Source organism: Carassius auratus, unplaced genomic scaffold, assembly GCF_003368295.1.
Source record: "Carassius auratus strain Wakin unplaced genomic scaffold, ASM336829v1 scaf_tig00038657, whole genome shotgun sequence".
NCBI classification, from domain to species: Eukaryota; Metazoa; Chordata; class Actinopteri; order Cypriniformes; family Cyprinidae; genus Carassius; species Carassius auratus.
Genome location: NW_020526456.1, coordinates 25,052 through 42,252, shown reverse-complemented (window position 1 = coordinate 42,252; position 17,201 = coordinate 25,052). Strand labels below are relative to the sequence as shown.

Below are 17,201 nucleotides of genomic sequence, written 5' to 3'. Positions count from 1 at the left end.
GTGAAAAATAAATTGGTCAAAAAGTGTATATATATATACTTTTTGACCAATTTATTTTTCACACTTACCCAGTGAATTAAAAAAAATTAAAAAAAATAAAGAGAAAGAAAGATGTTTATGCATTTTAATGATTAATTTTTTTATGCTTTTATATGTGTTTAATTTATTTGTTTATGGTTTTGTTTACATGCTTATTTATTTTTCATTCATATCTATTTATGTATAAATTTATTTATTAGATCACTTAAAAATGATTTATGTATGTATCTATCCTGGATTCACGAAAAAAGTCTGGAAAATACAGAAATTTTTAACAAACAGTGATTTGTTTATTTATTTATTTACAGTATGTATTTTCTGTTCACAAAAGTCTGGAAACGTGGAAAAAATAATTATTGGTCAAAAATTTTGGAATTCATTCATGTTTATTTATCCACTAATTTATGTATGTTTGTTTATTTTTGCATTTTTACGTATTTATCGATTCATTTGTATATATTGTTATCATTAATTTTATTTATTTTTATTCTTATCTTTCTCTTTATCTCCATTCACAAAAGGGAACCATTCCTGTGGAACAAACAAAAGTGAAAAATGAATGCTTTGATTTATGAATTTATTTATCTATTGATTAATTCATTTATCCATCTGATGATTCCTTCATTCATACTGTCTTTTAAATGTAGCCTTGATTCACAAAAGACTTAAAGTGTGAAAACTGGAAAGTGTATTGATATATTTAATAGTATCTTTGTGTGTTCGTTTATTTTCACCCTATTTCTCCTCAGTCAAATGACCTTTGGCTTGTTCGGTGAGTTTGTAAAGCTTTATTCTCTGTAGAGTTGTTTAGGAGTGATTTGTGCTACACAAATACATTTAGATGGAATTGAATTAATAATGTATGAATCTGTACTGCACAAAGCAGCAGTTTTGGAGCGACTGCTTTGACTGTTCAGGATTTATTCATTTATTTTGTCTGCCAACTGCAACTATTTAACTGTTTCTCAAGTGCACATTGCCTATATAATTTACATTTCATAGTCTTTCTCCATATTCACTTGTGAAGCAGTGTGAGTTTTGATTGTTCAGAAGCAAGTGTAGAGCTTTGTAAAGTTAATCAGATCCCTCTTATTGAACGGACGGTGTTTCGGCTGCTGCGTGTGCACTGATTTCCAGTTTGGACTGAAGCTGTGAGAAATCATGTGCATAAATATGCAGCGCTGATTAATTCACAAGATGAGGGCCGTATCCTAGAAGAGAACTGAGATTGCACTTCATGATCGCACATACGGAGGCCTGCGGGGGCCAAGAATAATTATTTTTCTATCTTTATGCAAACTTATTTTATGTACAAACTTTTTTTTCAGTTGCAGAAGGCAGAGAAATGTCTGTACTGTATCATAATAATTTATTAGACAGATAATGGTATAATACCTATTTTTTTATTATTATATATTTTAATCATTTTATTTGTTTGTTAGTTTAAAACATCGTATGGACATATATCTTTGATGGTCTATTTTTCATAAAGTTTGAAAGGTTTATTTTTATAATAATAATAATAATAATACATATGTATAATATATAAACAGTGCTGAATAGATTACTGACGAAGCACTTTGTTACCGATTTGTTACAAATTTCATTATAGAAATTGTAGCTATTTTATATAATGACTAATTTTTGATTACTTTCAGATTACTTTTGACCTAACTCAATATAATATGAATTATATTATTATATACAATTATTTATAATTATGTAGCCTATAAAACAACTTTAGTCATATTATAAACATTTTAAAACATTCTTGTATGTGTAATATAATTTAGACATACTGTAATAATCTACACACTGGTACTTGATATTTGGAAGCTGATTACATTATTCAAATTGCATGTAATCAGTTACTTCCCAGCACTATAAGTGTATTATATTTATTATATTTATATAAACCATTCACAGACACACACACACTCATATATATATATATATATATATATATATATATATATATATATATATATATATATATATATATATATATATATATATATATATATATATATATATATATATATATATATAGTAATATTGTGAAATTCTATTACAATTTAAAATAATTGTTTTTAAATGTATTATAGTTTAAATTATCATCTATTTCTCTGATGCAAAGCTGCATTTTTAGGATCATTATCACATGATCCTTTTAGAAATCATTCTAATATGATGATTCATTATCAAAGTTGGAAACAGTTCTGCTGCTTAATATTTTTTCAGAACATGTGATACTTGTAGGATACTTTGATAAAAAAAAAAAAAAAGAAGCTATGTTTTTAAAATATAAATGTTTTGTAATAACAATATACACTACTGGTCAGTAATTTGGGGTCAGTAATTTTTTTTCTTTCTTCTTTTTAAATAAAATCAATACTTTTATTCAGCAAGGATGTGTTAAATTGATAAAAATATATTATTATTATTTTTTTATTTTATTTGAAATAAATGCAGTTCTTTTTAGCCTTTTATTGATCAAATCTATTAGACAGCAGAACTGTTTCCAACACTCATAATAAATCAGAATATTAGAATGATTTCTAAAGGATCATGTGATCGACTGATGTTACATGTGACACTGAAGGCTGGAGGAATGATGCTGAAAATTCAGCTGCGCATCACAGGAATAAATTATTATTTTTAAAGTATATTCAAAAATAGAAAACTATTATTTTAAGTTGTAATAATATTTCACAATATTACTGTTTTTTCTGTATTTTTGATCAAATAAATGCAGGCTTGATGAGCAGAAGAAACTTCTTTCAAAAACATTAAAAATAGTCATCTTTCCAAACTTTTGGTCTGTACTGTATATATAAATGCAGTGTCTTATATATATATGATGTCTATGTCTAGAATTATTCATACATGTATCTGTGTTTATATGTTTGAAAGTTCAGTTTGCTGTTAATGTTGCTGTATCATGAGCTCAGCTTGCTAGCACTCTCTTCTAGAAAGAGCTTGTAAATGGATGTTTTTGCAATCCTCTAATGCAGCAGAATTGCTTTTGAGTTTCATGGATCAGCAGACCAGTCCGAGTCATTAGATCTGACTGCAACACAAACACACACATCTGTCACTGAATCTCCATCAGCAGCGGTGAAATCTGTTGGCGTGTCTGGTGTTTGCCCTGTCGTGCTCCAGCGTGCAGGCTGATTGGTTTTAATTGTGAGGGGATGTCAGGCTCTTGGTGAAAATGAGGCTTGTCTTGCTCCGTTTGCATCCCAGACAGCTTTGTGGAGATCCGAGCCCGGCTGCTGTTTGCGTTTGGCTCACACGTCTGCGTCTGCATCCATTGATTTGCTCTCGTCAGTGACATTAAAGGGAAGAGTTCGAGGGATGTACTGAGGAATCATTAAAGTGGGATTTGTTTGACCTCGCAGCCTTATATTGAGCAGCTGCAGCTTTAGAGGAATCGTCTTTAACCGTCTTACACGGTTGTTGATCTTCTGATGCTCTGATGAACGGATAAACTGTGTTTCTGAGAGCAGGGCATCAGTCACAGAATGTGTTTTTCTCGGCTTGTTGATCTGGTTTATTTATAGAGGCGAAAGGAATTGATGAAACAGATCAAGTTTGACTGAAATTGATTGGATGAGCCACGTTTGAAGCCATTTTTAAACCTCTCTTTAAATTCCCATGTGAATTTGATTTAAAAATAGCCTACATTTGTCATCAAGAAAGTGTTTCTTAATCATGTATCATTTACAGACACCTGTGATGGAGGTGCCTGAATTTATTAGATTTTTTAAATATATTTTTATTTTATGATTTTATTTTAGTTTCTTCAATTTAATTTGTTTTTGTTTTATTTTTATTTTATGCTATTTGTTGTATTTTGTTTTATTGTGATGTTTTACATTCTGTTTTGTTTTAGTTTGTTTTGTTTTGTCTTTTGTATATTTGTTATTTTCTTTAAGTTTTATGTTTGTTTGTTTGTTTGTTTGTTTTATTGAAAGTGTTCCTTCATCAATCACTGACATCTACAATATAATGAAAGTTTCAATTAATTTATCTGATCCTGTTTTATAATGTTTTGTTTTATTTAGTTTCAATTTATTTTGTCGGTTTATTTATTATTGTATTAATCTCTTTTACTTGATTGTTGTGATGGTTTGTTTATTTGTTTTTATTTATTATTGGATTTAATTTTGTTTTGTTTTAATTAAGTAATTTATATTTATTTTGTCATTTTAAGATATTATAATTTTTTTTTTTTTTTTTTTTTTTTTTATGTGTAATGTATGTTTGTTTGTTTGCTTGTTACTTGTTTTAAAATGTTTTCCACAAAATATTTCAGTGATATATTTTAATAAATTTATGTAGAACATTTTGCAGTCTATCATTAGGATGATTATTTCTGCATGCTCAAAAACCACCAGGTGTCTGCGAAGTAACCAAAATGGTAAAACATGCAAATGCATGAACTGCTTTAAATATATGTAAATTAGTCCTGTGAGTTAAAGGAATAGTTCAGCCAAGACTAAACCGGGTCATCATTTAGTGACCCTCATGACATTTCTCCAGGTGTTTTTTTTTTCTCAGATGTGAATGGCATGTCCTCCACTCCTTCTCAGTTCTGTCCCTTTAGTTACTTTTTTTTGTCCAAAGTGATTGTTCTAGTGAAGATATAGCAGAATTGTATTTTCATGAAAGCGAAACAGCAGCTTTAAAACATGACGTCTGGAGATTTTCGTGCAGTTTGTTTTGAAAGAAATCGATGCTTTTATTCAGCATGGATGCCTTGAATTCATCAAAAGTGACAATAAAGACAAAATATTTCTTTTTCAAACAAATGCTGTTCTTTTGGACTTTCTATTCATCACAGACAAAAATATCCACAGAACGTCTGTTTTCAACATTGACAGTAGCAGCATATCATCATATCTTCATGATTTCTGAAGATCATGTGACACTGAAGACTGGAGGAATGATGCTGAAAATACAGCTTTGATCACAGGAATTAAATACATTTTACTATGTATTCACATTGAAAACAATTATTTTAAATTGTAATAATATTTCATAATTCTACAGTTTCTCCTTTATTTTTAATCAAGTAAATGCATCCTTGGTGAGAAGAAGAGTCTTCTTTAAAAACAAACCTTACCAACCCCAAACCTTTGAACCTTCAGCAGTTTCTGCATGTTTAACTGAGATGGGAATGATATTTAAAAAACGCACAGTTCATCTCAGGAAACTATAACCTATCTGCCTTCCAGAAGATGATGTTCACCAGTGATTTGTGTTATAATGTCAGACGCGGCAATCTATCATTTTTACACAAAATGTATTTTTGACTGAAGAATAGAATATTCAATCAATAAAATGCAGTGTAGGTTATGAGCTTCTGCTGCATTTTGGTTTTCTTTCCTGTTCTTTACAGAGAGTTTGGTACTGCATGTTTGGAAGCTCTAAAACACTCATTTCCGATGCTAAAAATGATTTAAAATGTCACTTTATTTCAGTATCATGATCAGATGGCATGACTGGGTTCACACAAATGAAGCCGTTTTTAATGGAAGTTATTGTGCCTCACATTTCCACACAACAACACAGAAATGTATTTATATCACACTAGTGGTTTATGTTATATACATATGTTATATGTATAGAAAACTTATTGTGTATAAATAAAACATGCATTAATTGCACCAAAATTTGCACCAAATTTGGGTATTGTTTTTTTATGTTTTTGAAGATGCTTAATGCTCAAGGCTGAATTTATTTGTTAAAAAATACAGTAAAAACACTAGTATTGTGAAATACTATTACCGTTTTAAATAACTGGTTTCTATTTGAATATGTTGTTTTTTTCAGATTCTTTGATGAATAGAAAGTAAAAAATAAACTGAATTTATAAAAAAAAAAATGCATCTTTGGTAACATTATAAATGTCAGTTTTGCATAATTTCTAAATAAAAGTATTAATGTATACACACACACACACACACACACACACACACACACATACTTATATATATATATATATATACCAGTTAACTACTTAAATAAAACACCTTTTGTCGTTCAATCCATCCCGCTTCATGCTGCTCAATCTCTCATTGAAATAATAAAAAGCAGTCGTACTCTTTGATAGCTGTGCACTGATGCATTTATCACAGTATCAACAATGGAGTATAATTTCCTAAGGCAACATATTGAAGCGACTGCTGCTTTCATCCACATCCTCATTTTCAGATTAAATCTTCGGTCCGCTGTGACTAAAGTCTGTAGTCTGTCATCAGTCTGTCTGTCCATCTGTTGATTCAGTAAAGCTCACTTGCATTATTAATGTCTGCAGTCACATTAAGCACTCATTTTTCAGCAGCTCATTATAAACAGATAGTATCTGTTGGCCCTGATGAGAAACTCTCCGTCTCTCCGTTACAATGCAGGAGTCAAACGTCTTTATCTTAGTCAATCAGAAATGTATTTGGCTTGTATCGCGCCGCCTTGCTCAAGATTAAAGGATGATTAATAAGGCTTCAGATGCGTTTACACAGCCAGAGCCTTTTAAGACAAGTCACCATTCAGTCGCTGATATCCAGTGGCGCTAATGAGATGTCAAACATCTGACGGACGCTCACACACGAGGGGTCAGACGTTAACATCAGCGCTCACACTTTCATGGTGGAAATTAATAATAAGAAACTTGTCTGATCTACTTCAGCTGGTGACTTTTGACACTTGATATTGAAGCATCGGCTGTTGTTTCTCAAGTGTCCTCAAGTTGGACTAAGAACAGCTGAACATGAAATAAAAATGTAACTATTTAATTTCCTAATGCATGCTCATTGTCATGTGGGTGTTCATTAAAACTGATTAATTAGTGCATTTATTTATTTAACATGCAGCTTTTCATCATTTATATATATATAACGTAGCTTGTCTATTAGTGAAATCGTGTTCTTGGTTTTATGTTATATTTTAAAGGAGTGTCTTTATTTATTTTAATACGAAACAAGCCTTGTTTTTTTTTTTTTTTTTTTAAGTTAACATGTTTCGCTTGCTGTATTTCCAGCTTATGTGTCTTGAGACTCTTGCTCTCTGTTGGGAAATGATAGGAAAGGCCTACATTATATTCATTTACACGACTGCTACTCAAATGATGTCACGTTACAGATTCGCAATGATCTGGTCGTCCCAGGTTTGATTTCTCTCCATTGTCTCTTTCTCCTTTTCTACAACGGTGACGCAGTTAGAGAAGTATATAAAGATTTCTTGTTCTCTCTCAGTTCATTAGAGACAGGCTTTATTGAACTAAGTGGATATAATGTTTTTAGTCTCTGTGATATCCTCCTAATGTGGTCTCAGTGTGGCGGAGTTAAAGACCCGTGATTAAATTTATCATCTGTAGTTTATGTGCTCTCTCTCTATAGTTCTGTGTCAGGAATGACATTATTCTGTGTTTAACTGGCTGTGTTTATGGTTCATTGTTAAGAACAAATGCGCTCATTTAAATGTGAAAATAAGTGGATGAAGTATGGCTGTGCTAGTTCTCATTGAATTGATTTTTTTGTCTCTGATTCCAGAGTCTTCCTGCGAGCCATCAATCAGTACGCCGCTGTACTCAGCAAGAAGTTCCTCGATCAAACCAACTTTGAGCTTCAGGTGAGACTTCAACTTCAGTAGAGCTTCTTTTAATATATTTCTTGAAACAAACGACAAATGAGGAGATGTTGATGTAGATGTATTTGTTTTATAAACACATGTTATTCATTTATTTTCATTTTTTATATTTATTTATTTTACATTTATTTGATTTGCCATTTGGTTTTATTTATCATTTACAAAGACTTTTCTTTAGACATACTTTTAGACAATAATGTTAATTGGCTGTAATGTACATAATCTGTTAATATAAGGTTTTATATTGTAGTACATTGCAACATTTATTAAATGTACTTATGCTGTACAATTCAGTTTCTTAATATTAATAATATTCTAATAATTTACTTTTGTGTTTTGCATTGCATATAACCTTTAATCTAAAGAAGAAATCCGCCTTCAAAGTTTGTTTTGTTTACACTTTCATCTTGGGTGAACAATAATGTTTTAAAAATATGTAATGTAAATAATGAGTGTTTACTTCATCTGTGATGTCTGCATTGTCATTTAATTACATTATTTGTAGATGTGGGAGTTATGCCACCTAAACCGAGTCAAGGTTTGTGTTTTTAAGAAAATACAGGTGAACTGTTTGTCCCGAAAACAACAACAAACAGCATCTAGTCTTATTTATGAAAAGCACTTTTGGCATGGTTGAGTTAGAGGAAGTTCCAGCATGGATTATTATATTTCTCTTCAGAATAACTTCAGCTCTTCTCTGAGCTTTGTGCTCATGTTAGTTGTTGCTATTTGATGGTTATTCTTATCCCTGTCTTTGTGTGTACCCTTTTTATTTTTTAAAAATGAATTATTATTTTGAAATAATTGTTGTGTGGCATCAGTGCTTTAAATAGCAGCGTGACCACAGACTGTTGTTGCTCATAATTATTGTTCGATCTTATTGCTCATACCTTGATCAAATCTTTCACACTAAGTGTTAAACTATTCTTCATAACCCATTCATCATTATCTGTTGTTGCCTTGATGACAATTACTTTAATATCTGATCTCTCCCTTTTCTGTCAGCTGTGGAATAACTACTTCCACCTCGCTGTGGCATACCTTACCCAGGAGTCTTTGCAGCTGGAGAACTTTTCGAGTGATAAACGGGCCAAGATCTTCCAAAAGTAAGCTTTTGTATCACAGACACCTACCCACAATGCACTGCGGCATAATACGGATCATTCATTCAGCCTCAGGCCATTCATGATGAGGATTAGTTTTTTTTTGTCATCAGATCAGATTTTGGAGAAATGTAGTATACCATCATTTGCTCAGCAGCGGATCCTCTGCAGTGGATGGGTGCCGTCAGAACGAGAGTCCAAACAGCTGATAAAAACATGACGATAATCCACACCACTCCAGTCCATCTTAAGAAACAAATCGAAACATTATGTTTTAAGCCATTGTGTCTGGATGAAATATCGTCGTCCATCCATAATATTGCTTCCTCCTATTGGAAATGCAGTCTAATCTGAATCAGGAGAGAAATCTGCACAGAGCACTGTTTACAAGCCAAAACAGATTTAAACACAATTCTCAAAGCTACATTTCTCCAAATCTGTTCAGATGAAGAAACAAACTCATGTGCATCTTAAATGGACATTTTCGGCAAACAAATTTTTGGGGTGAATTGTACCTTTAAGGAAGCACTAACACGAGAAGAGTCAGCAATTTAAAGTTGTAAGGAATAATGCATGCATGTGAGTTTCATCTGGAGGGGCAGAGAAAGGTGAAGGAAGTGTGTTTTCATGAAAACCTGCATTGCTGTTCAAGAGAGAGAGCAGTGAAGAGCCTGTTATCTGCTCCAGGAGCTTCTGTCTGTCTGCTGTCGGTGTTCGCCCGTGGCATGAGCTCGCTCTCACTGTCTGTCAGGACTCCTCAGCCTTCTTCTCAGGAACATGAACACATGTTTCCTAAACCACCCAGTTTCTCAGGACATGCAGTGCTGGTGTCAGTAACAAAACCTCTTTCTTGAAGGCGTTCTTGCAGGTTTTGGTTGAATTCACAGGAATTGAATAACCAGTGATCTCAGCACCAGGCTTTCTTTTTCTCAGTAGAAAAATATAATAATTACATATACAGTATTTTTCAGATAGATTTGACTTGTGCAGTAGTAGATGGGATGATATCAGCAATCTTTTTCATTTATCTAATTATTGCATATTTAATATTGTTGAATTATCATTATTTGCTTATTTCCCCATCATCTAGCACAAACTTGAAGGGAAATTGAAATATTTAACCCTTAATGAGGGTTAATTTACACATCCTTGCCCCTTAATTGTGATTTGCTAAGAACGTAGTGATGGATTAGATTTATGTATTTATATTTAATAAAACAGCATCAGAATTTAAACAATTACTTAATTCTGCCAGTAATTTTAATTGGGCGTAATAAGTAATAATTTATAAGTCATTTATCAATAATAGTCCATAACATGAAAATAATTCGACTAGATTTTAATGTCACATTCCTTAAAAAATAGTTCACTGAAAAATATGTTTTGTGGCATGGAAATGTCAAATCTGAATATTCTAATATTCTGCACTTCCTGAAAGGAAAAATGTTCTGTGGATGAGCAGGTGATGTTTTTGGGTGAACGGTTTAATTTTAAAACCAAACATGCAGAGCTCAACACACTGTCAGCTGTAATGGAGTTTAATTTGTTTACTTGCTGACAGCATTTCAACCTGATTACACTTCATGTCCTGGAATTCTACAAGAAAAACCCCAAATAAAGCAGCACATGGCTGGCATTTTGAGTGCTTTCATCAGGAAAAAGTGCTGATGTCTTGAGGACACCTCGTCTCTGTTCCGTCTTTGTTCTCGGTGCTGTTTGCCCCCCGTCGGGCCTCATCTTTCATCAGTACGTTCTCTCTGTGTTCTGCTGGAGGTGTCGTGCTGACCTGAGAGATGCTGCTTCTGCTGTTGTTTTTCTCCTCATTCTGTCTCTCATCTGTCTCCCATCACAGGCCAAAGCTTTCACCCGCTCAGAAATACACTGATCTCTTACTGGAGAGCCTTTGAGCGGTGGCTTTATGAAACTCGGCAGCAGATGCTTGATGCTGCGGGTTTGCCAGACCATTCTCACACAGCACTTCTAGAATCCCTCGCACTCCTTCATCTGTCGCATCTCATTCAGCGAGCGTCCCGTGTGCTGACAGGTGTGAGTGTTAACAGACTCAGCTTCCTCTTCTGTACGAGTGCAAGGACACGCTGTCTGTCTGCCTCGCTCGCTCTGTCACCGCGGACACTGGAGACATAAATTATAAAGCAGTGCTTAGCAGGAAACAGACAGAGCCATGGAGAGAGACAGGGAGGTGAAGGAGGAGGTGAAGTAATTAAGAGAGCGGGTCAGTGGAGTCAGCATGTGAAGGGAAAGATCAGACAGAGAAAATGAAGTGTCCGAGAGGAGTGTGAGCAGAAACATGCACTGTCTGCATCTGAGATGCATGCTATTACCAGGGTTATTACAGGTTTATAAACATGTACTGTGTGCTTCACCTGAGCTCTAACACGTCTCGTCCTTGTCTTCATAAATTACCACTGGAAGAGAGCGTACTGACAAAGCAATCAATGGTGGCTCAGAATTCAGCCGAGGGCCACAGGCGTCCCAAAATGTCAGCGTGTGATGACAGCACTAATGAATGGATGCCAGGCCTGCGGAGGTAAAGCATAAGGGATCTGTCGTTTACTTCACACTTTCTTTGAACGAGAGCACCGCTTCGGAACGCGTCTGCGCTCTCATCTTCTGTCCACTTCCTAAACTGGTTTGACATTGATTCTGAACAGCTTCTGCTCCTCTTTCTGAATCTGATAGGGAAGTATCGTGAGGGATGTTAACAAACCGTAATTGTTTCCAATTCCAGGAGAATAAATTGAAATGTTCTGGCTGACTTTATGAAGACATCTTGCTAAAGCCTTTTTCTTATAGCTTTATATTTCTCTTTTACAGGTATCAAGACATGAGGCGACAGATTGGCTTCGAGATCCGAGACATGTGGTACAACCTGGGTGAGCCCACCTTTAAGGGAACATTATTAAATCAGACAAAAAAAGATTATGTCTGTCTGCAAGTTATTTATGCATAAGTGTTCATTCATTATTGCATTTCTTAAATACTTTACAATCTGCTTGTTTTTGTGTAATGTTCTATAATGTATTATTTTTGTATAGTTTTTGCATATCGTTCATTATTCTCACATGATTTTCAACTCAAAATCACAATTTCATGTGTTTAACAAAGAGCTGTTTTTTAGTACAAATTAAAGATGCAGCCAAAATAAAAGATTGTCTTTTTTTAGACCATGTTTGACAGCTTTCAGCTCATCTATATATAGAAGTCAACTTTTTGTGCAATTAAATCACTGTTCAAGGTTTTTGAACATTTTTGAAATCTCTTCTGCTCACCAAGACATCATCTTGTCAAAAATACAGTAAAAACAGTAAAATGATAAAATAATATTACTAATTAAATCAACAGATTTCTAGGTGAATATATTGTTAAATATAATTGATTCCTGTGATCAAATCTGTATTTTCAGCATCATTCCTCCAGTCTTCAGTGTCACATGATCTTCAGAAATCATTCTAATATTCTGATTGGCTGCTTAAGAAGTATTTATTCTCATGTTTTTATTAACAATAATACAGTGATACTTTAGTTTCAATATATTTTGAATAAATAATAAAAAATAATAATAGTAATAAATCAAAACACGTAAAATTTATTACTTTTTCTATGAGATGCTTGGTGAAAGGCTCAACCCCCATGTGTCCCGAAAAATCAGGGCGTCTTTAAAAGGTTTCCCAGCTTCGACATACCATCTTCTGTATGGATTATTTTTGGAAGGCTTGCATCTGGCACATTTGCATTGCTTCCAGTTTTAGCACTGATTCAGGCGGGTTATTTTTTTCCACCGAGAAACACCTCACGGTTATTTAGAGGCATGCAAACGGAAAAGCTCTGAAAGAGAAGGTGCTAATTAGGGGCAGGACAGTTGAGGAAGTACCTCTGTTTAAGTATTTTCAGCTCCCACGTTCCTCTCTTAAGGAGCCTTTGGTTGTTCATTACCTGGCAGTGTTTGAGAGCGGGTTTAGTCACAGACACAGAGCTCAGATGAAAGCTTTGGAAATCGTGCCTCCGAAATAGAAGTTGTACACAGCTCACCAAAATACATAGACGTTGTTGTTAGACACACATAGGCGCTGCGAGGAAGAAGCAGGGAGTTGATATTCTTGTGCTGCTGTATCAGAAACAGATCCTGTGTGTACGAAATAAAACACACACCGAAAAGATCTTTAACACTTATAAACTGAAGGATTCAGGCATGCTAACTGGTTTCTTTTTTCAACATCCTGCAGGTCCACACAAAATCAAGTTTATCCCAGAGATGGTGGGTCCGATTCTGGAGATGACGCTGGTTCCTGAGATCGAGCTGCGTAAAGCCACCATTCCCATCTTCTTTGACATGATGCAGTGCGAGTTTCACTTCAGACGCTGCTTCCAGACGGTCAGTTCTCACAGACGGTGGGATTGCGGTGATAAATGCCGTTCAAAAGTTTGTTTTTTTCAATTTTGTGCTAACAAAATCCGCATTTATTTGATCAAAAATACAGTAAAAACTGTGAAATATTATTCTAATTTAAAATGCCTTGTTTCTATGTCAACATAAATGAAAATGCAATTTATTTCTTGTGATGTAAAGCTGAATTTTTAGCATCATTACTCCAGTCTTCAGTGTCACATAATTCTTTAGAAATCATTTTGATTTTCTGTTTAAGAAACTTAATTATAGTTAAGCACAGTTTAGCTCGTTATTTTTTTTGTGTTTTTTTTTTTTTTTTTTTTTTTTTTTTTTTGATGAATAGAAATATTACATTTGAAGTAGAAATCTTTTGGACCATTATGAATGGCTTTACTTTTATTTATTTGTTTTAAGTTTAATGCATCATTGCTGAGTAAAAATATACATTTATTGAAAAAAAAGAGAAAAAAAATTACTGACCACAATAATTGATACAGGGTTTATTGGTAGTGCATTTAAAGTCATTTTTAGTGTCATTTCAGTAGAAAAGCTCGTCAAAAAAAAAAAAGATTTTATTAGCACAGCAAAAATAATATGCTACAGAACATATTAAATGTTCTTTTTAAATAATAGAAGCATATACAATTTTTAATCGCAGTGCTCTTCATAGAGCATGTGCAGATGCACATGTGAGCATTCAAACATGTTTTAATTCGAAAAACAGTTCATTTGCATTCTTCTAACATACTGTAGTTCAAGATCTGCTAGTTCTGTTGTTGCATACTATCTAGTGTTCAAATTAGGATGCAGCCCGCGTTCCACATCCCACAGAGATCTGCATCTACCTCAAAGTTCACTGCTGGAAGGTTATGGATTCCCTGCCTCCTCTGATATGCTTTGCTTTTATGATAATCTACATATGCGAGAGTGTCTTTGGACTGATGATGCTGCAGCTTCAGTTTGATCTGAAATCTCTCACAGGTTCAGCGAGTATTTGTCGCCCTGCGTGTCCCATGGTACGCACTATTGATATGAGAGTGTATTGAACATTATTACAAGTGATGACACAGAATATCAGTCACATGTGTTTAGAGATTTTGTTGTGGACTTGAGTCTGTCATCAGAGTCCTTGAGTCTGTATGTTCTGACTGGTTAAGCGGGAAAACTGTCAGACAGGCGTCCCGTGTGTATAAAACAGTCCATTTCTCTCTTGTGCTTTGGTTTTGTTCATTGCGTGTTGACCTATTCTTGTAGTTTGAGCAAATATTTGATAAACATCAGACATTTCATATTATGTGCAATGCAATGAAATTTAGTCTAGTCTAGCACCAATAAAAAGCTAACACTTTAGAATAGGGAACACTTATTCACTATTATCTATGACCTTTCCCTCAATAAATTCATATTTTTCTGCTTATTAATAGTTAGTAAGGTAGTTGTTGAGTTTAGGTATTGGGTGGGATTAGGGATGTACAATAAGGCATTAATATGTGCTTAATTAGTACTAATAAATGGCAAAAAAAATTATATAATAATAATATTTTTTTTTTTTTTTTTTGCACATTTACTATAGACATTTGCTTTTCATGTTTGTGTGTGTATCACAAATAAAATAAATTGTAATGCTAATTCCACTGTTTTGAGATTGTAACAAATACAATCCAGTCTTAACGTGGAAGTGAAGCACTATTCATGATGTCTACAGTTTGTGGGGTACAGTATATAGCAGTTTTATTGTCCACCAGGCAACAATTGCATCAAACTTTATGAAGTTAGGGAATTTTAATTCGTAGGTCTGTGAGTTGTCTAACATATGAGGATGGTTTGAGAAATCATAATGTATGTTTGCGTTGTGTTTTTATCTATACTGTATAGTCATCTTGATTTATTCTATAACAGCAGGAAGAGCAGAATCTGAAAGAAAGTCCCTCAGACGTCTGTCTGTCTTTGTTTGTGAGTGTGCGTGTGTGTGTGTGTGTGAGTGTGTGTGAGTGTGCGTGTGTGTGTGTGTGTGTGAGTGTGCGTGTGTGTCTGTCTGTCTGTGTGTGTGTGTGCGTGTGTGTGCGTGTGTGTGTGTGTGTGATGAAGCGCAGTGATGGTAATGAGCAGATAAAGTTGAGCTCACAGTTGCTGTGACTGATAACGGCTGATTGCTCTCTGACACAGCACTAGAGAGCGAGAAAACACAGGAGGAGGAGAGAGAGGAGGGCTGGAAGGAACGACGCTAATGAAATGAAAAATTAGCCACACTCGTTATTTACGGCAGCTGTGTTTAATTGCAGTTTGAGAACGAGATCATCACCAAGCTGGATCACGAGGTGGAAGGCGGCCGAGGAGATGAACAGTACAAAATCCTCTTCCAGAAGATGTGAGTGAAGATCGCACACACACACACACACACACACACACACACACACTGATAGTGATATAATGGTAACACTTTAGAATAGGGAACACTTATTCACTATTAACTATGACTTTTCCCTAATAAATTCCTAATTTGCTGATTATTAATAGTTAGCAAGGTAGGTGTTAAGTTAAGGTATTAAGGCATTAATATGTGCTTAATTAGTAATAATAAATGGCTAATATTATAGTATTATGCATTCTAATACGCATTTAGTTAAGAGACCCTAAAATAAAGTGTTACCGATATCATTTCTACATGATGCCACATGAGCAGAACAGGTTTGTGTTTTAACCCTCTGGAGTCGATTAACATGTATAAGCAAGTCATTTTCTCCTAATAACCCACAAAAGAGCTTAAATTACACTTTCAGTTTTGATCGTACAGATAAGAGAAATGCATCAAGCGAATCTGTAAAGGGTCTACTCTGTAGAGCGCCAAAAAAACTAAACTACTGGTAACCCTAAGTAATTAGGATATTTATATATTAAATATTTATATTCAAGCTAATTTATGTAATTTTGATTTATATATAAGGTATATATATATATATATATATATATATATATATATATATATATATAACATACATACATACAAACTAATAAAAACAAGTTACAAAAACTTAGTTTTGAAAAGTGAAAACAGAAAATATAAAAATGGCATTTATATGCAAACCACAATAGTGTTAAAAAAAAAAAAAAAAAAAAAATATATATATATATATATATATATATATATATAAAATGTTCTTACAACTTTTGGTCCTTAGAAAATTTGTTTAATTTCATTGAACGTAGATTTTTCAGTGAAATATAATATCTATGTATGTATCAATGGCACATGCACAACTGTGAATCAATATCATAATGCCTAACTCATCACTGTATGATAATTAATTTTGACATTCATGAGAGTTTAGGGACATATAAATTGAGCATCAAAATTGCTTTCATTTTGACTCTACATACATTGCATATGCTTTTGCATGTCTACAGTTACAGCATGACATTTTGGTGTGTATTCCAATTTAATGTGTGTGTGTGTGTGTGTGTGTGTTACAGTCTGTTGGAGCACTGCAGGAAGCACAAGTATCTGGCTAAGTCAGGCGAAACCTTCGTTACTCTGGTGGTCCGTCTGTTGGAGAGACTTCTGGACTACAGGACCATCATGCACGACGAGAACAAGGAGAACCGCATGAGCTGCACAGTTAACGTGCTGGTGAGGAGAACACGTCATTTCTCAACGGAAATGCTTCTTCACTCATATAAATGCATCTATTTCCTGACGGAGTGCGCTGTAACTGGAGTGTGTAGGCGTCCTGATGGCGTGGAGTAATTGCGTCGGCTCCTTTGTAACTTTATAATTGGCTTAAACTCAATGTACATGCCCACGAGCATTAATGTTACAGCTTTCTTCAAACGTAGCATCAATGAAGAACTTGAAGCTGACAGTACTACAAATAAAGAATGATCTCTCACTGAAACAATGCTATTAACTCCACATCCGGAAGCTTGGTTTGTGTGATGGACTGCACACTCACACATTTAATCAGTTTTACAAGTGAACAGAACTGTACTTAGACACAGATGCA

General features: G+C 34.0%; 1 protein-coding gene across 2 annotated transcripts in view; it reads left to right on the top strand.

The window, feature by feature from the left end:
• The window catches only part of LOC113083532 (dedicator of cytokinesis protein 1), a 179,413-nt gene that overhangs the window by 142,098 nt on the left and 20,114 nt on the right, over positions 1-17,201 (top strand). For both annotated transcript variants that reach the window (XM_026254573.1, XM_026254572.1), the window contains exons 30-35: positions 7,593-7,671; positions 8,695-8,795; positions 11,628-11,686; positions 13,037-13,185; positions 15,483-15,568; positions 16,672-16,828. In XM_026254573.1, coding sequence (XP_026110358.1) covers positions 7,593-7,671; positions 8,695-8,795; positions 11,628-11,686; positions 13,037-13,185; positions 15,483-15,568; positions 16,672-16,828 — 631 coding nt within the window. The remainder of the gene's footprint in view (positions 1-7,592; positions 7,672-8,694; positions 8,796-11,627; positions 11,687-13,036; positions 13,186-15,482; positions 15,569-16,671; positions 16,829-17,201) is intronic.